Source organism: Silurus aristotelis (assembly GCF_946808225.1).
Source record: "Silurus aristotelis genome assembly, chromosome: 3".
Taxonomy (NCBI): Eukaryota; Metazoa; Chordata; class Actinopteri; order Siluriformes; family Siluridae; genus Silurus; species Silurus aristotelis.
In genome coordinates, this window is record NC_139576.1 from 34,208,792 (window position 1) to 34,228,274 (window position 19,483).

The 19,483-nt window shown below is 37.9% G+C and overlaps 1 protein-coding gene across 1 annotated transcript in view; it reads right to left on the reverse strand.

Annotated features, from left to right (window-relative positions):
* The window catches only part of pth2ra (parathyroid hormone 2 receptor a), a 70,136-nt gene that overhangs the window by 34,894 nt on the left and 15,759 nt on the right, over positions 1-19,483 (reverse strand). Inside the window, exons 4-6 of the mRNA XM_083537770.1 lie at positions 19,319-19,434; positions 19,125-19,222; positions 13,331-13,517 (exon numbers count right to left, since the gene is read on the reverse strand). Coding sequence (XP_083393896.1) covers positions 13,331-13,517; positions 19,125-19,222; positions 19,319-19,434 — 401 coding nt within the window. The remainder of the gene's footprint in view (positions 1-13,330; positions 13,518-19,124; positions 19,223-19,318; positions 19,435-19,483) is intronic.

The window sequence follows — 19,483 nt, forward strand, 5'->3', positions numbered from 1 at the left end:
GTGCCAACCAATCCAATTACAGGCAACATACAACACACTCCCACCCCCACACACAGATATACAGTATATCTGATGTATGATATCTGTCTGTGGGTTTTGGTGTGTGTGTGTGTGTGTGTGTGTGTGTGTGTGTGTGTGTGTGTGTGTGTGTGTGTGTGTGTGTGTGTGTGTGTGTGTGTGTGTGTGTGTTGGGCTGTAATTGGATTGGTTGGCACGCAGTCTACGCAAGACTACTGATGCTCTGGCAACCCATGTTTTACTGTATAAGCTTGCCTATTAATAGTACTGAGTGTGCTGTCAGTGCTGTCATTTATAAAACCAGGCCCATTTCATATTCTTAGAAAATTGAAATTGCTTTCGTTAGTATCGTGAATGGTCTGTTATGGTCAATAAAGCCCTATGTTAAATCATAGAGTGCCTGTTTTTATTACTGTACAATGTACAACTACAAGGCACATTTACTCATAGCGTTAAAGCTCATTGTAAATGAAGATAATTCATATTAATATCTGGCAAGATGATTAAGCAGGACGAAGATCATTAGCTGTAATAGTGACCAACAAAAATCTTCGGTTCATGAAGGAAAACACTATAATGTACTTAACTGAACAACTTAAATGAATAGAAATTAATTCTTGCGGTGTCAGTTGGCAACTTTGGTCTATAACAGGGGTCACCAACCTTTTTGAAACTGAGAGCTACTTGTTGGGTACCGATTAATGTGAAGGGCTACCAGTTTGATACACACTTCTGAAAAAACAAATTTGCTCAATTTACCGTTAATTATATGTTATGATTAATAATTAATGATATTTATCTATATTTAGTCATCTATATTTTAATATTGTCATTTTTAAATTCACACCAATGCAAGATTGATTCTGTCAGGGAACCACCAGCCACGCCTCCCTCCAAGGCTCTAACTCTCACTCAGACTCTCTCTGTTTTAATCACCTACACCTGTTCCTTATTACCTTTCTCCATTATAAGTTCCCGATTTCACATTATTCACTGTAGGATCTACTCGTTGCCTTGAGAGATGTACCGGACTTCCTACCACTAGTATTTTCTGTACTTCCATGCTTCATGCTCCATGCTCCGCTTTGAAGGAAGCGCTCAAGATAGGTTTGCCTTTAACGGTTTACATTGCCGATCATCCCTGGACTACCCGCAGTACGGATTCTACCCGCGCTCCGGTTCGTACTTCTCCTCAAGTCTCTGCTTTGTATATGTTCAACTAAATGACTTTCTGTGACAGATTTTAAAAAAAATACTGGTAAGTGGCGCTACGGTGAGGTGAGGCCCGCGGGGGACTCGTGTGGTCCTTGAGGGCGACCTGGTGCCCGCAGGCACCATGTTAATGACCCCTGGTCTATCAGGTCTATAAAGGGTGTTTCTTCTGCTTAATATTAATGTTTAGTTTTTTCAAAAGTTGATTGTTTAGCATCTATGAAAAAGGAAAGGACATATTTAATATGACACATTCCTGCATGAATGAATAAAGAAGTATTTCCCCAAAGCAATTAAACTGTTCTCCTGCGCAGATGTTTTTATATAAAGAACAGATGTCCTAAAGAAAATGACAAAAATATATATTAAAATGCTGCAGCTTTCTTGTAACCGTTTTGTGTGCCTTTATCAGTTACAATTCAAACACATGTTCCTAAAAATCTGGCAACCAATGCAAGTTCTGTAATTACAGTACACATTGAATATTTACTAATCCGGAGAACAAGGCAGAGAAAAGAACGGCTGTATTTGCAAAATAACATACCTCTTCAAAACCTTTTTTTTTCCCAATAACAAATTTCTGCTGTATTCTACATATAGCATATACACAATATGAAAAAATAGTGAAACACCTGGTTTTCAAGCCATATGAGGTTCTTCCCCAAACTGTTACCACAAAGTCAGAGGCACACAATTCTATAGAATGTCTAAGAATGCAGTATCTTTTGGATTTTCTCTTCAACTCAACTAGGAGAACCAAATCTGTTCCAGCATGACAATGCCCCTGTGCACAAGGCCAGCTCTGTAAAGATATTGTTTACATGGGATGGAGCGGAAGATCTTAAATGACCTCCACCACCATCTGACCTTAATCCTAATGAATGTCTTTGGTATAAAGTGGAATGCTGACTGATCCCCAGGCCTCCTCACCCTGCATCAGTATCTGACTTATAGTATTTCTTAGTATACTAACTCCCTTGTGGTTGAATGAATGCAAATCTCAACGAGCACATTCCAAAAGCTAGCAGAACATTTTCAAAAAGTGGAGTTTATTATAGCAGCAAATGTGGACTAAATATTGATTGAGATGTTCAAACAATGAGGGGGAGTGGTGGCTCCAGCGGTTAAGGCGCTGGGTTGCCGATCGGAAGGTCTGGGGTTCAAGCCCCGGTATCGCCAAGCTGCCACTCTTGGGCCCTTGAGCAAGGCCCTTAACCCTCTATGCTCCGGGGGTCCCTTACGAGGGAAATATCAAGTGACGTGGGGCCGCCTTCCCGTGGGCTCACCACCTGCAGGAGGGACCGTAAGGGACGGTGCTGTGAGGATTGGGCAGCAGTCGAAGGCGGGGGCCTGCTTAGACTGCTGCCCCCGCGACCCGAATTACGGATAAGCGGGAGAAAATGAATGGATGGATGAATGAATGTTCAAAAAAACACAATTTTATGATCAGGTGTCTACAAACCTCTGACTATATAGTGCACCTGAATTGTGTTTGAGTATTCTATGCACATTTCTAGTATATAAAGGTCATAGTTTAGTCAAACGACTGCCACAGTTTGGCCACACTAATACAATTTATTTATAAAATCTAGGATTTTTGGAAATTTTATAGGTCCAAATGACACTCCCATTAGTCTTGCATTTAAGAACCTAAGTACATATTGATAATGTTTTTGCTAGAAGGCATCACAGTTTTTAAGCTATTTCGTTCGGTATTTAGATCCATAATCTTCATAGATTTCACAATAAAATGAAATTGTATTTCTCACATACACACCCATATATAGTATGACAGTGAAATGAGTTTAATGTCAAAAAAAAAAAAGAACACATGGAAAAATATGAAAAAAACAATGAATGATTCCAAAAATCCGAATTTACAACATAAAAAATACAGTTAATAAAAGTCAAATAGGATTTGCATATGAAGCAGCATTTATATACTTCAAAGTACTACAAAATGCTCATTTGGTGTCATTTAGTATCGTTTAAAAAGATAACTGGACCCTTTAACTATTAAACAAATTCATTAATCATTTTATACACAGATAAAAATAAATTCATACACAGTTACAAAGAAATTCACCACTTTTATTTACATCCAATAGACAAATAGAGTAATAACTATTCATCTCTGAATGAGTTTAACGAGATCAGAGACATATTTCTGATCTCCCTTCACACCTTCGTGTAATTAGCAGCAGCTACGGGAACGTAAATCTATAGAAGGGTCTTTTATTCACTGAGTTGCTGTACAGTTGTAATGCATTTAATGGACTACTTGGATTTCCACATGACGCATGGGTCCTAAAGTGGAGCAGCTTTGGCATTCGGGAGAAAATATTTATATCGGGTCTTGACTGAGCAATACGTAGCATGTGTGGGTGGAATTCAGAATGGGGAGTGTATACAGTATGCCGTTTAATACGCTGCCACTCTCGTCCAGTCTCTCGTGTGAGTTATTGTCTTGCTGCACTTACTGCTCAAGTGTGTCACGTGCCAAGCTAAATAAAATACAGCTCATGATACTTTTATCAAAATGGAAGAAATAGTTAAAAGACTTTTTTTCACTTATACATGTACATAGCTATGATACAGTGCTGATCAAACTCGTGACCTTAATGCTAATGATCATGACCTTTGAAACAGTAACCAAGAGCTGGGAAATGTGGTCCTTCAAGACTTGCTTTAAATTATATTTATTTAATGTCATGTTACCTACGTAGAAATTTAAAGGTGTGATCTACTGAAACATACTGACATGCCTATATATGTCTGAAGGACTGTCATCCCTGCATTTTCCAGGAAAGTGTGACTTTTCTTTGCTCAATTATAATGAGCCCCAGTTTAAAAACAGGGCATTGCGAGAGCATTCATTCATTCATTTCTCAATGACTGCACCTGTTAGATGATCAGAAAGGAAGCATGCTTTAGCTAATGTACAGTGTCAATTGGAACGTTTTATGAGAGATTATAATAATATATATTTCGAAATGCGCCAAAATTATTCTGTCTATATGAAGCAACCAGACTCTGAACTTTCCAGGTCTTCCACAAGTCATTTTCACAATACCAGCACAGAATAAAAGCTTAGTTTCTCAATCCAATCAGCTAAAATACTTTGCCATGCCTCTTATGAAATTAGCAAATGTGTTCTATGCTAGTCGGATATTCCTTTCTGACCTTATGATCCAGTTCAGTCACCAGTTGACTGAGCTTAGATGTATGCTTCGGATCTCTGCCTTGTGTATGATGAAGTTAGTTTCTATTAGCTGCAGTCCAGACAGAATTGCATGGAGTTGTAGTATTGAAGGTTTGACATAGTGGTCTAGTTTTTCTTTCGACCAGTTTCCAACCTTCCCTGCTCCTAATCAACCCCAAACTATTAAACGTTCTTAATGTATTAACGCACCAACATCGGCCCTTTGTGGAAAACATTGGGCACCCCTGATGTATGTCCACACATATACACCAATCAGGCGTAACATTATGACATAAAATTATGACCAGTGAAGTGAATAACACTAATTATCTCTTTATCATGGCAGCTGTTAGTGAGTGTGATATATTATGGAGGAAAAATGGGTACCGTAATTTCCGGACTATAAAGCGCATATATAAGCCGCACCCACTGAATTTGACAAAGATTTGTCTACATTGAAACTAATGAACTTTACACAGGCTTTAACGAAAGACAGTGACTGTTACACGGTGTAACGGTGTTCCTTTTGGAGCATAGCGGTATTTTGGGAATAGGCTGCCGCCGCATTTTTCCGCTATTACTTCATGTGTGCAAGACCGAGGAATATGTCCTTATTATTTTCTGATGCTTATTTCTAAGTTTCTTTGACTAACCCGTAACGCTTTTGCCAAGAAAAATAAAAAAGCACGGGTTTTGGAAACCTGTCTGTGCTTATATGATTTCTGTTGCAACTGGAGTTAGCGAGCTCTCCCTTCACCCAGACTCAACGCGCTACAACGACTTGTATCTAAACAGTAGCCGACCAAGAAAGTCATTGTTCACTGTCTTCCTCCTTCCTTTCACAACTATATCTCTCGGGAGTTTATCTTTTGGCATCGTCATGCGTTTGAAAAAAAAACGTATTTCTCCCGATGCCGTGCAGCTCAGAACACCGGTGAGGTGCGTTTTTTTCGTTTCCGTTCGGAAATTTCATTGGTCTAATGTTATGGGGTTTCGTTTTTTGGCTTGAAGTTTGTAAAACCGGGAAAAACCCAGGAAAAATTCATAAATTTAAAAAATTTAAAAAATTCCCAAAATTCATAAATAAGCCGCTTCGCAGGGTACAAAACGTGGGAAAAAAGTAGCGGCTTATAGTCCGGAAAATACGGTAAGTGTAAGGATTTGAGTAAGGGGCAAATTGTGATTGCTAGAAGACTTGGTCAGAGCATGTCCAAAACTGCAGCTCTTGAGCTCTGCAGTGGTCAGTATCTATCTAAAGTGGTCCAAGGAAGAAACAGTGGTGAACCGGCGACAGGGTTATGGGCGGATAGGGTTCATTGATGCACGTAGGGAGCGAAGGCTGGTCCGATCCAACATACGAGCTACTGTAGCTTAAACTGATAACACACTGCATTTCTATTGAAATTCTCGACTTGGTAACCTGCAAATTTCAGTATGCCTTTTAATGCCTGTCCAAAAGTTGTTTGACCTTGGGGGTTAATTTGTTTCTCTTTCTTGAATGTTGCAGTGTCTGTTTGGATAAAAAAAATTATAATTTTTGGTTGTACCGATGCTCATGGTACCCTTCAAAGTTTAATACACTCTTTCTTTAAGCAACCAGACACTTGGATAAGTTTATCCATAGGGTCAAGTTACTTCCACAATTAACTCCTGATTGTGACATCTGGATAATGAGGAACTTTAAAACAGTCCTTCACTTTTTTTTACAGATCAGCCTAAGTGATGCCATACTTTTAGATGAAGTTCTCTTCAATTGTAAATCCACTTGTGGTCCCACATTAACATTTTAAAGATCCATGAACTTGCTTTCTGAGTCTGGTTTCTTTAAATGTGTCTTCTTTATACCATTTTAGGGCCACTTCTTTTCTTGCCACTGTCACCACTGGCTTGCTCATTAGAGTTAAAATTATAAGGATTAATTCATATATTTATATTTATAATCTATTTAATGCTGTAAAGCTGCTCTGGGACAATGCAATGTCTATTATACAAGCACTTTACAAATACAATTCTTCTTCTTCTTCTTCTTTTGGCTGCTCCCATTAGGGGTCGCCACAGCGGCTCATCTGTCTCCAATACACCCTGTCCTCTACATCTGCCTCTTTTACACCCACTACCTGCATGTCTTCCCTCACCACATCCATAAACCTCCTCCTTGGCCTTCCTCTTTTCCTCCTACCTGGTGGCTCCATCCTCAGCATTCTTCTACCAATATAATTCATGTCCCTCCTCTGCACATGTCCAAACCATCTCAATCTCGCCTCCCTCACCTTGTCACCAAAACATCCTACATGCGCTGTCCCTCTAATAAACTCATTTCTAATCCTGTCCATCCTCGTCACTCCCAACGAAAACCTCAACATCTTCAGCTCTGCTACCTCCAGCTCCACCTCCTGTCTTTTACTCAATGCCACTGTCTCTAATCCATACAACATCGCAGGTCTCACCACAGTCCTATAAACTTTCCCTTTCATTTTTGCAGATACCCTACTATCACAAATCACTCCTGCTATCACTCTTCTCCACCCGCTCCACCCTGCCTGCACTCTTTTCTTCACTTCTCTAACACACTCACCATTACTTTGCACTGTTGACCCCAGGTACCTGAACTCCTCCACCTTCTCCAGCTCTTCTCCCTGCAACCGCACAACTCCACTGCCCTCCCTCTCATTCACACACATGTATTCTGTCTTACTCCTACTGAGTTTTATTCCCCTTCTCTCCAGCGCATATCTCCACCTCTCCAGGCTCTTCTCAACCTGCTCCCTACTCTCACCACAAATCACAATATCATCCGCAAACATCATAGTCCAGGGAGACTCCTGTCTGACCTCGTCCGTCAACCTGTCCATCACCACTGCAAACAGGAAAGGGCTCAGGGCCGATCCTTTATGCAGTCCAACCTTCACACTGAACCAGTCTGTCGTTCCTACTGCACACTTCACTGCCGTCACACTGTCCTCATACATGTCATGCACCACCTTCACATACTTCTCTGACACACCTGACTTCCTCATACAATACCACAACTCCTCTCTTGGCACCCTGTCGTACGCCCTCTCTAAATCCACAAATCCACAATGCAATTCCTTCTGTCCTTCTCTATACTTCTCCATCAACATTCTTAAAGCAAATAAGGCATCTGTAGTGCTCTTCCTCGGCATGAAACCATACTGTTGCACACAGATGGTCACCTCTTCTCTCAGCCTGGCTTCCACTACTCTTTCCCAAATACAATTAAATTGTAAAATTAAAATGTGTAGCTCACTAGAATTGTTTTATAGTGAAATAATTCAGAACAAAGCACATACCCTAAAATGAACTTCTGGAAAGAAAAAACTCTTATGAAATATGTGGAGAAGTGAAAAAAAAAAAAAGAAATATCTGATCACAGTGTACAGTATATAAATGTTTTTGGATTAAATGTATATTTTCTGATTATGATACGTTCAAGTAAAACCAATGGTCACTCTGGAAAAAGGGATGCCGACAGAGGTTTGCATCTTTCCCTTATCACAGCACTCCAGGACCAGCTCGGGGGTTAATAAGCTCATTTACGAGCACAGCCAGGGCTTTGTATGTGAACAAGGACCTCATAACCTTCCGTTCCTGAAAAGCAGCCAATTTCATACTGTCACAACTCCTCAATCAGAGCAGCGTATACCATTCATCTTTCCTTTACCTCTCAAGCAAACATAGTCTGCACATAGCTTCAGAGTAACCAATGAACATTGTCTCAAAGCAGCTTTACACTGATAATGTGGTAATCAAAATGAATATGTTCTTTATAAGTGTAAGTTTGTCCCTGATGAGCGAGCCGGTGGCGAATGTGGCAAGGAAAAACTCCCTGAGATGTCATAAGGAAGAAACCTTGAGAGAAACCAGACTCAAGAGGAAACCCATTTTCATCTGGGTTGCACCGAATGTCCATTAATTACAGATAAACAATGTTGTGGGGTGCAGTAATGGTAAAAATGCAGGGTTTTTTTTTTATATATAAAGACAATAACAACAGCATAAATGTCAGACTTGTTCCATTTTCAATGTGATCTTCCAACAAACAAAAATCCAGAGGAAACAAAAAAGAAATATTAAATCATTTTTAATAAAAAACTACAACAGCTTGATTGTAGAAGTCTGCACACCACTTTCAACTAATGTTATGTTATATCAACTAAGGAGTTGATATAAAGAGTGGATATAACTGTTGATATAAGGAGAAAACTAAATAGGGAGGTTACCAAAAGGCCAACAGCAACACTGCATGAAGTATAGCCGCATCCTAACCACTGGACCACCAGGGAACTATCTACACTATTCTGCACAAGTCTGGGCTGTGGGAAATTCTTACAATATACACAAGCTCGTCTGAATTATGCCAAAATATTCTGTCAGTCCCCCCAAATCATGTGGGGAAAAAATTGGTACAAAATGTGTTATGGCACAAAGCCAATATTAAGGAACACTATATCAACAGTGAAGCTTGGTGGAGGTAGTATTAGGATTTAGGGCTGCTTCTCTTCAACTGGGCCAGGAGCACTTGTGAAGATCGATAGAATGAATAGCTCCAAATACGATCCAAGATCGATAGGATGAATTTGGAGCTATTCATTCTATCGATCTTGACAAGTGCTCCTGGCCCAGTTGAAGAGAAGCAGCCCCCAAATCACAAGCTAAACTGTTAATATAGTGTTCCTTGGTATTAGCTTTGTGCCATAACACATTTTGTACCATTTTTTCCACATGATTTAGGGTGACTAAGAGCATCTTTTGGCATAATTCAGACAAGCTTGCATATATTGTAAGAAATTTCCCACAGCCCAGACTTGTGCAGAATAGAGGAGATAGTAGTCACACAAAAGGTGTGGCCAGAACCTGCCAGAAATTTCTATAGATAGATATAGAAAGTTCCCTGGTGGTCCAGTGGTTAGGATGCGGCTATACTTCATGCAGTGTTGCTGTTGGCCTCTTGGTAACCTCCTTATTTAGTTTTCTCTTTGTCTTCTCATCAACTTTGGTAGGTCATCCTAATTTTTGCAATGTCTCTGTGGTGCCACATTTTCTTTACCTATTGATAATGGTTTTGACAGTTCTCCATTGTACATTCAGTGCCTTCAATATTCTTGCATATCCCTCTGCTGTTTGGTACCTTTCAAAAAGTCTCACAGTTTCTTTGGCAACTCTTTGTGGCCCATCGCTCTTAGTAGAACCCCAGACATTCAAGCAGTTAGGTTAATTAGGTAAATACAAAAGCAGATGAACAACACATGACATATTGCACAGTCATTATTTATTTAGGCCGACAAGGATAAGCCATGTGTGAAAATTTTAGTACACCTTCTGATTCAATAGCTTGTAGAGCCACCTCCAGCATCAGGAAAACAGTAACTAGAAATGTTCATGTTCTGTATGACTTAAATATTCTCTCACATCGCTGTGAAGAAACTTTGGCCCACTCCTCTTGACAATGCTGATTCAGTTCTTTAAGGCTGGCAGGCACTTATAACCTTAAAAGGTCCTGACACAGTATTTTTCAGCCTTTCTAATAAAGACTTGCCAGTGTGCTTGGGATCATTGTCCTGTTGCATGACCCAATTTTGTCCTAATCTTTCTTACTGTAGAATAATGAGCTTACCATTGTTTGCTAATGGCCTTATAGCTGTTCCCAGGTGGATGTGCAGCAGCAATTTCTTTTCTGAATCACTGGTGATGTCTTTCTTCCTTGGCATTGTGTTAACGCACACCTCAATGCTCCGTACCGGCAATCCGAGCAAAACTTGGGCTTTTATAGAGGTGATCACACTGATGATCAGTTAATCAAAGGCAGTTAATTAAATACTGCTGCTACTTAGCTAATGACTTTGGACACAGTAAAGGTGTACTTAGTTTTTTTTTTTACACATGATTTCTCCATATTTTTGTAAAAATAAATAATATAACGTCATCTGTTGTATCAACCTACGAAGACTTTATAAGGACCAGATGATTTTGATTATGTCCTGATGCGTAAAACCATTTAAGTCAAAAAGGGGTGTACTTTCTTTTTCTCATGGCTGTATGTAAGGCTGCAAATTAAAAACCGGCAAAGGAATTCCACATCTGTTCAATTAACAGCCTATCCACTGTAATGCATTATAATAGATTTCAAATGAAACACAGCTTTCAATTACTCCAGCTCTTGCACTAATAGAGTTGAAAATACAGTGCAAACGGCGTGTCAAAGATATGAAGTCGAAATTGACGCTATGACTCCAGGCATACAAAAACGTTTCTAATTCAGGTTTGCAGCAGTGTCTCTGAACTGCATAAGTATGTGCATGACTATGTGCCAAGATTAAGCCCCTGCAACACAACAAAACAACTGATCTCCGAAGACCATCCACCCTCAGAGACTGGCTTCATTCCTATATGGGCGAAAAAATAAAAAGCTGTGGGTTTCTCACAGTTCTCATGCTGGCTGTTGTAGACAGGGTGAAAGTCTCAGCATATGTGGGTTACAATATATAATTAAATCCTACCAAAATTCTTTTTTTTTTAAATCATCACAATGCCAGTAAAGACTTTGTATGGAGGGAATCACTCTGAAATAATACACTGTGGCATATCGTACATATTTACAGCTCGCTGTCATTAAATGTGCTGACTTTCAGCCTTGTGGAGTATTTTGTGGAGAAATATTTCATTTATTCATCCACAATCAATGCCAACACAGAGACCTTTATCACACTAAGACAACACTTATTTATTGCTTCATTCATCCTACATGATAACTTGGGAATCAGATATAGATGTCATGCATACCATCCTAAGCCCAAAGTTGTAGTTGTATCTAAAAAATGATCTGGACTTTATTACCTACTATATACGTTTATTCACTACATTTTAATTCTTGCTTTTTCAATCCATTGCATTTCAGTAAACCTGCCAATGTTCGTAACTTGGAAGTGAACACAAATATTGATAAATAAGAAACGTTACCAAAAGTAGGGGTGCACCTGAAACAATAAAAAAGCTTTTCTTAGTACAGAACATTGTGCTAACATAAAGGTGCATATTAATAAATTCTAACTCATTCAAAAGTTGATTTATTTTAGTGATTCAAACAAAAAGTGAAACCGTCTATTATATAAATTCATCACACACAGACTGATATTTCATTTTTTTTAGTTTTGATTATTTTGGCTTCCATTTAACACTGCTAAAGACCAATAAAAAAAGAATTAAGTGAATTGTTGGCTTTGTGGAAAGTATGTTTATTTACTGTATATGTACTCAATACTTGGTAGGGGCTCATTTTGCTTTAATTACTGCCTCAATTCGGCGTGGCTAGAGACATATAGATCAGTGCGTTTACTTTCGATACTTAAGTGCATTCAAACACTTTATACTACATAATAAGTAAACACACAATTAAAGTTTGGAAATGCCTGACCATATGATTCATACTGTAAGTAATAATCTGAGATATATAAATATATATGAATGTATTTTAGCTGACTTTATTTTGTATATAGTGTCATTTGACTCGAAAGTGTATTATTTTGCACACTATTCTGTAAAATTTTAATTATAATTAATCATTATTATTTTAATTAGTTAAATTTATATTTAAATTTTATTTTAAATTGTTTTAATATATATATATATACATTTTTTATTATTATAATTGTTTTTAATTAATAAACTTTTTTTTTCAATGTTTTAGGTATTAGGTCTGAAATTCAATTTTGTATTATGTCTATTCTAGTCAGTGTATCAATTGAAATAGTGTGGTGTGTTCTTTAACAGGGAACTTAAACGAGATTAATATGTATGCATATGCATACCTGATACCCATTCATTTCTCGTTTGCCTGCTGTTTATATCTCTTTGTTCATTACCAAAGTCTTACCATTTTTTTAACCGCATGTTTCTAGTTCTGACACTTCTGGATTGTCACTAAAACCATTTTCCTGTTAATTTGCCAATTGGGCTTTTAGCCTTGTTCTGCATATATGGTAAAGGTCAGCAGCTAAAATCCATTGACAAGACCTACATACATAAAAAGGGAATTTTCCAGAACTTTTTTTAACTCATTCTAATAGGTGGTTCAGCTTTTTTGACGTTGTCCTTGTATACAAAATATTCACTGAATGTACACCACCATAAATGACATTAAATAAACAACATTTTCTCTACAACTAAACATACATTCCACATTTAGTCCCCGTTTGCTGTTAACCACCGCTCTCCTGAGAAGATCTTTCACAAGAATGTACCAGAGCGAGTGTGGAGATTTATGCTGATTCAGCAACATGGGTGTTGGTAAAGTCAAGAACTGATGTAGGGTAAGAAGGCCTTGGGTGCAATCAGTGTTCCAAATGATCCCAATGGTGTTTAAGAGGGTTGAGAGCTCTATAGCTCTATGGCCATTTGTTATTTTCCACTCAAACCCGTGTAGACCGCATCTTCATTGCGCTGGCTTTGTGCACAGGGGCATTGCAGTAGGCTGTTTGAACGGGTCTCCTTGTTTAAGTGAAGTGAAAATGTAACACGATGGTGATAAAGACATCCTATTTATTTGGGTGCCAGCCAAATTTGTGGAGCAGCTTGGGAAAGAGCCACATATAGCTAGAAAAGTCAGGTAAATACTAGAGATATTAGTAAAACAAACCCGAGCCTGAGATCTGGAAAAGAAAGACGTGCTGCTTATGTTCTACAGAAGCTAACTGAAAGTCACCAGCACTACATCACATCACTCTGCCTGTACTGGAACCTGAGGCTCTAGACTCTGTCAAACCAATCATGGGGCAGCGAAAGTACAAGATCATGAAGTGCAATAGTTGCGATGAAACCTGATGCATTATGAAGTGATGGATCGAAGAAGTTAGCATTTCCACACGATTTAAAATTACTCACATACTGAGAGGTGTTCACCGGTGCCACGTCCACTGTGTTCGTGAGGTTGTTCATTAGCACAGCATCAAACTCCTGGAGCCCAGAGCTGGTGTGCACCACCCGGTCTTTCACAAAGATGCTTATAGCTCGCAGTATGAAGGACACAAACAGATGCATGTGGATGTAGTTCCTTGTGCAATGCAGCCGCCTATAGATGTGCAGAGGTAAGTTTGTACAGTGAAACAGTCGTGTTTCTTATAATAAAAAATAATATATTTGAATATTTTCATGCTGGAACAGGTTTGGGTCTCCTAGTTCAAACGAAGGAAAAATTTAATTCTACCCCCAACTTTCTGTGTGTGTTTATGTAGGTGTATACGCACATATAATCCAGTATCTTACTGTGTGCAAGTGAGTACACCACTCAAATTTCAGCAACCATTTTTAGTACATATTGTAGTGGGACAACACTATGGAAATGTGGATATATTTTAGAGTAGTCAATGTGCAGCTTGTGTAGTACAGATTTGCTGTCCTCTGAAAACAACATACAGCTACTGCTGTCAAAGTAGTTAATACTATTCCTAATGTTCATGTTTTTGTCTGCTTGACAGAACCAGACAAATTTGTGTTTCTTGTGTTAGAGAAGTTCAAATTTGGTGCTTTGATTACAATTCTCTCATACTGACCACTGGATGTTCAACATGGCAACTCGTGGAAAAGACTTAAAATTGTTGCTCTCCACAAAAATGGCCTTGGCTACAAGAAAATCGGTAGCACCTTGGAACTGAGTTCAGTTCAGCCCAGGGTCATACAGAGGTTTTCCATGACGGATTCTACTCAGAACAAGAGTAAGCTGAAGGTGAAGGTGATGGAGCTCTGGTGAATGCCCAGGAGAATCAAGGCAGTGCTAGTAATAATAATAATAATAAACATATATTTGCATAAAGCAGCCATTTTTGTCCAATGCCAATGTTGATTCGAGTATTAAACTTGAAAAGTATTCATTTAAGCTCATGACAATCTTGTGATTAATCTCAATAAATGTAATTTAGTCGATTAAAAGCCCTGATTTGAGACTTGGCACATCAGTAAAACAAATGTTTAGTAATTTTAAAAAAAGTGTTAGTGAAGTTTATTATTATTTTTTTTTTATATCTGAGTAAAGAATGGACATCAGGAATAAAAGTGTGTTGTGTTTTATATATATATATACAGTACAGACCAAAAGTATGGACACACCTTCTGATTCAAAGAGTTTTCTTTATTTTCATGAAAATTGTAGAGTCACACTGAAGGCATCAAGGGCTATTTGACCAAGAAGGAGAGTGATGGGGTGCTGCGCCAGATGACCTGGCCTCCACAGTCACCGGACCTGAACCCAATCGAGATGGTTTAGGGGTGAGCTGGACCGCAGAGTGAAGGCAAAAGGGCCAACAAGTGCCAAGCATCTCTCGGGGAACTCCTTCAAGACTGTTGGAAGACCATTTCAGGTGACTACCTCTTGAAGCTCATCAAGAGAATGCCAAGAGTGTGCAAAGCAGTAATCAGAGCAAAAGGTGGCAACTTTGAAGAACCTAGAATATGACATTTTTCAGTTGTTTCACACTTTTTTGTTATGTATATAATTCCATATATAATTCCACATGTGTTAATTCATAGTTTTGATGCCTTCAGTGTGAATCTACAATTTTCATAGTCATGAAAATAAAGAAAACTCTTTGAATGAGAAGGTGTGTCCAAACTTTTGGTCTGTACTGTAGATATACAGTATATATAGTGATATAGTGAGAGAGAGAGAGAATTTAGGTTGTAAATGTATATATATCATTATATATATCAAGCTGATTGATATTATTAATTTATTCCCAACAGTTTATTCTCTTTCGTAGCGTTTCTCTTGGCTGCACTGCTTCCAGAATGTGTATGTGGACGTACATTTTAGATTAGATTTCAGCCTCTATGTGCTGCCATGTCAATCTAATCTGCCCAGGGCCTCTAAAATCAGTACTGCTGGCATTTTTACCTTAGTCTCCTTAAGAAATAGCTCTTACTTTAACCGATCAGATTTCATGTTCGCCTCACAGGGCAGCTAGCTGGGCCAGAGTAGCGTCAGCATTTTTCGTGCTCTGATTGGTCGGTCAGAGGGAAACTGTTACAGCCAGTTCGACTGGTAAAACACGTGTGTAACTCTGCACACATGAATACATCAGACTTTTCGGACATATTTTAAAACGCATTTCCCATAAAAGCTAGACCGACCTTGAAGCTAGCTAGCTTGTCTCAGCCAAGTAAAGGGTTTGTTCACCACTTCCAGACCAGTGAATACGAGCGGGACCACTGGATTACAGCCTCTGAGGAGCGGTGCACATTATGAGTCTGCATCTCTGGTAAAAAGGTTGTATTTTATTTACATTTTTATGTTTTTGTCATGTTATTAGACAAATTTTGATTCTAAACTGCTCCAGATGATGTATATATATATATATATATATATATAATTTACTGAAAATAGACTTACTTCAATTACCGGTTCGATTTCTCTTCTTATATCTTCAGTATAACATTAACCTACTACAGGATTAATACTTTTTTTTCTTTGTAAACTTTAATTAGCCTAGGGTTTCAGTAATCCTGAGTGTAATTGCAAATGGACTAGTGCTCATCGATTTTAATCAAATGTGCTACCGGAATTAAAATACCTTTTACTTCCTTTTTCAAAAAACACTACAACCGTATCTGATACATCTTTATAAATATCCTTTTTTTTTTATTTTAATACCTTTCAGCTTTTGAGTGAATCTTGATCATTGTTTAAAATGTGTGTTTAAAACTGTGTAAGACAATTAATGAAACATCTATTCATCTTGTGCAGTTTGGAAATATTCAATGTTTAACAACGATGAGAACAGCAGATTTTAGCTGAATGTAAATGTTCTATTAATATAATCCTGGCTTTCATTTTGTCTTCATACAAATATCGGGACAAATGTTGTGGTCTCATTAAATAGTAGTCAACAATTGAATGTTTCTGATAGTGTTTCATTCGTTCTCCATTTTCCTACAATGACTTAGTTGGTAATTACTCGTTGTTTATTCTTGGAGCCAGATGGGATACTAATGGACAAAACAATCTTTTTTATGAATTTGGTTTAACCTTTAAATTGCAGATAATTGTGTATAACATGCAGACATGTCTCATGCCAAATAAAGAAATCTATTATTTCCATTAAAGTATGCTAGTCACCAAGAAAACACTTATTGTCTATGCTCTGGAGCACATTATCTAGTAATCGATCATGTCTAAAATGACTTCATTAGCAAATAGCAGTCTGGCTACCTGCACAATAAATATGGTGAATCAATTTTTTCAATGCTGAGATACGTTCACATACACCAATCTGTTAAATCAACATTGCCATAAGATGGTGTACTTAACAGCATTGCCCATTTTGAGAATTTGCTGTTATTGATGCCACTTCTCACGTGATTCTAATGTTAAAGCTGCTGTACACTATATACACAAAAGGAACATCCCATTGCACGTTTCCACCCCATTTGCTGTTATAACTATCTCCATTCTTCTGGGAAGACATTTCCCTAGATTTTGGAGTGTGGTTGTAGAGATTTGTGCTCCTTTACGCAACACAAGAGCTTCCAATACAACCAATGTAAAGAAGATTCTCATTGAGCTGGTTTTTATACTGGAACAGGTTTGGGTCTAATAGTTCAAGTGGTAATGGTATCACATTTGAAGACATCCCAAACAATTGTGAACCTTCGATTTTGTGATAACGGTTTGGTCAAAAGAACCAAATATGGCTGGAAAAGGCGCAGTATTTTTGCTGATATAGTGTATTTGTGGGTAATCTACATGTACATTCATGGCCAGAATTTATATATCCAATAATTTGATTTAATCATGGAATCATGTATTCCTGTCCAATGCTTTTTTTCGTTTTTCAACACTCCTGGTTAACTTTTAACTGCCCAAAAATGTTAAAGATTGTTCATCGAGATATTCTGCAGAACTTTCTACTACAGAGCCTGCTGCAAGAGTGGGCAAGTTCAAAACCAAACCGGGCCTCATTCTCCACATCGCCATTCCTCCATCCTAAAAGGGCTTGGAATAACTATGTTCAGAAAGATATGACGGCAAAAGATCTTCTGAGTGTGATGTACCCTAAAGGATTGTTCTATGACTCATTTCACACTTCAGTTACTGTACTTTCAGTGCTGCGCCTTTTCGGCTTGGCTTTGAAACGCTTTGAGCCTCGTTCGTCAAGTGTTCAGATACCTTTGCGCCTAAAATCTGTTTAAAACTTTTCATCTGCTGATTACTGAATATTTTCATGTTACATCAAATATAGCATTGAAGTGAATAACCACTTGAGCTCATCTTGTACTCAGTGTAACTAATGCTTTTAGCCTATAGTTTTAATGGTGTTTAATGTGTTCTCTCGATTTGCTTTGAAGACACGTGCATGGACAATTTGGATGCATTAAAGCTCATTAGCATAATTCATGCACAACCTGTTCCTGAATCTACAATTATGGTTTGTCTTTTGTATTATTTTCAATTTTTTTTGTTCTGTCCATAGTATTATACTCCAGAACATTAAGAACCAAATGTACAACGTGAGGTTGAGTTGACAACATAATCTTCTAAACCTTTATATTATCAGCTTTTGTCACTGTGTTGTGATCAGCTTAGCTATAATCGCTATTCTCTCTCTCTCTCTCTCTCTCTCTCTCTCTCTCTCTCTCTCTCTCTCTCTCTCTCTCTCTCTCTCTGTCTCTCTCTCGCTCTCTGCTTTTGTACACCACTGTTTCTGCAGCTGTTTGGCTTTCAATCTCAATTTTAGCTTATTTGCATATTGGCATTGAGCATGGTATTTGCAACATACAAGTTGAGAACAAAGTGGATGGATGGATGGATGGATGGATGGGTGGATGGATGGATGGATGGATGGATGGATGGATGGATGGATGGGTGGATGAATGGGTGGGTGGATGGATGGATGGATGGATGGATGGATGGATGGATGGATGGATGGAAGTGTAGATAGATGGATGGATGGATGGATGGATGGATGGATGGATGGATGGATGGGTGGATGGATGGATGGATGGATGGATGGATGCTTTACTGATTGTACCCAAGACCTTCTCACCTTTAAATGAGCACAAAATCTTCAAAATCTAGTGGAACCTTCTCTCAAAAAAGTGGAGGTTATTATACAGTAACAGCATATGGGAACTAAATGCGGATTGGGATGTTCAAAAAAAGCACATACGAATCTACTGGTCAGGTGTCCACAAACTTTTGTCCATATAGTGTTAATGAAACAGCACATTAGTAAGGCTAATATTCAAAATCCTGTGGGATTGTTAAATTGTGAAACGGAGAACATGTAATTCTCTGCGAATCTTGACAAAGGAAAATAAATAATATAGAATAATAGAATTATTATATAGCAAATATAAACATAAGTCAATTTCTAAATTAGAAAAAAAAAAAAAATATATATATATATATATATATAGTTTGTTTTATTCTATAGGCAAATAATTTAGATTTGCATTCTAGTGACATAAAAGCTTCCATTAATTTATTTTATAATAATGAAAAATATTCATATTTACAATAATATATACTGTATACTTTCAAGCTTTAAATGAGTTAAATATTTTTTTAAATAGGTTTAAAAAATCTTATATTTGATGTTTGGCGGCATTTTTGTGTCAATATGTATTAATAATTCAGTAAGCAACTTTGTCAATAAAAAAATACACACATACTGTACAACCTTACCTAAAATATCCAATGATGAGGATGGCCACCAGAAGAGACCCAAAGGACACTGCATACCCCACAGTGTACATGATATAAAGCCTTTCAAAAAATTCTTCCTGCAAGTGTAAAGGTACAAATAAGTGGTTTATGCACACTGGGAATATCTCCATAACAGGTAAATAAAAGCAGAACATTATTGGGCAATAGCTTACTCTCTCTCTGTTGGGCCCAGGAGATTTTATACACTCTGTGTAATTAGCCCATGTCTTATTCAAGCCTTCTCCAAGCACCCAGGAACTATTGGATTCACACCTTCTATAGGCATAACCTGTAATGGTGAAAATATGTTAGCATACAGTATGTATTAACGTATCTGT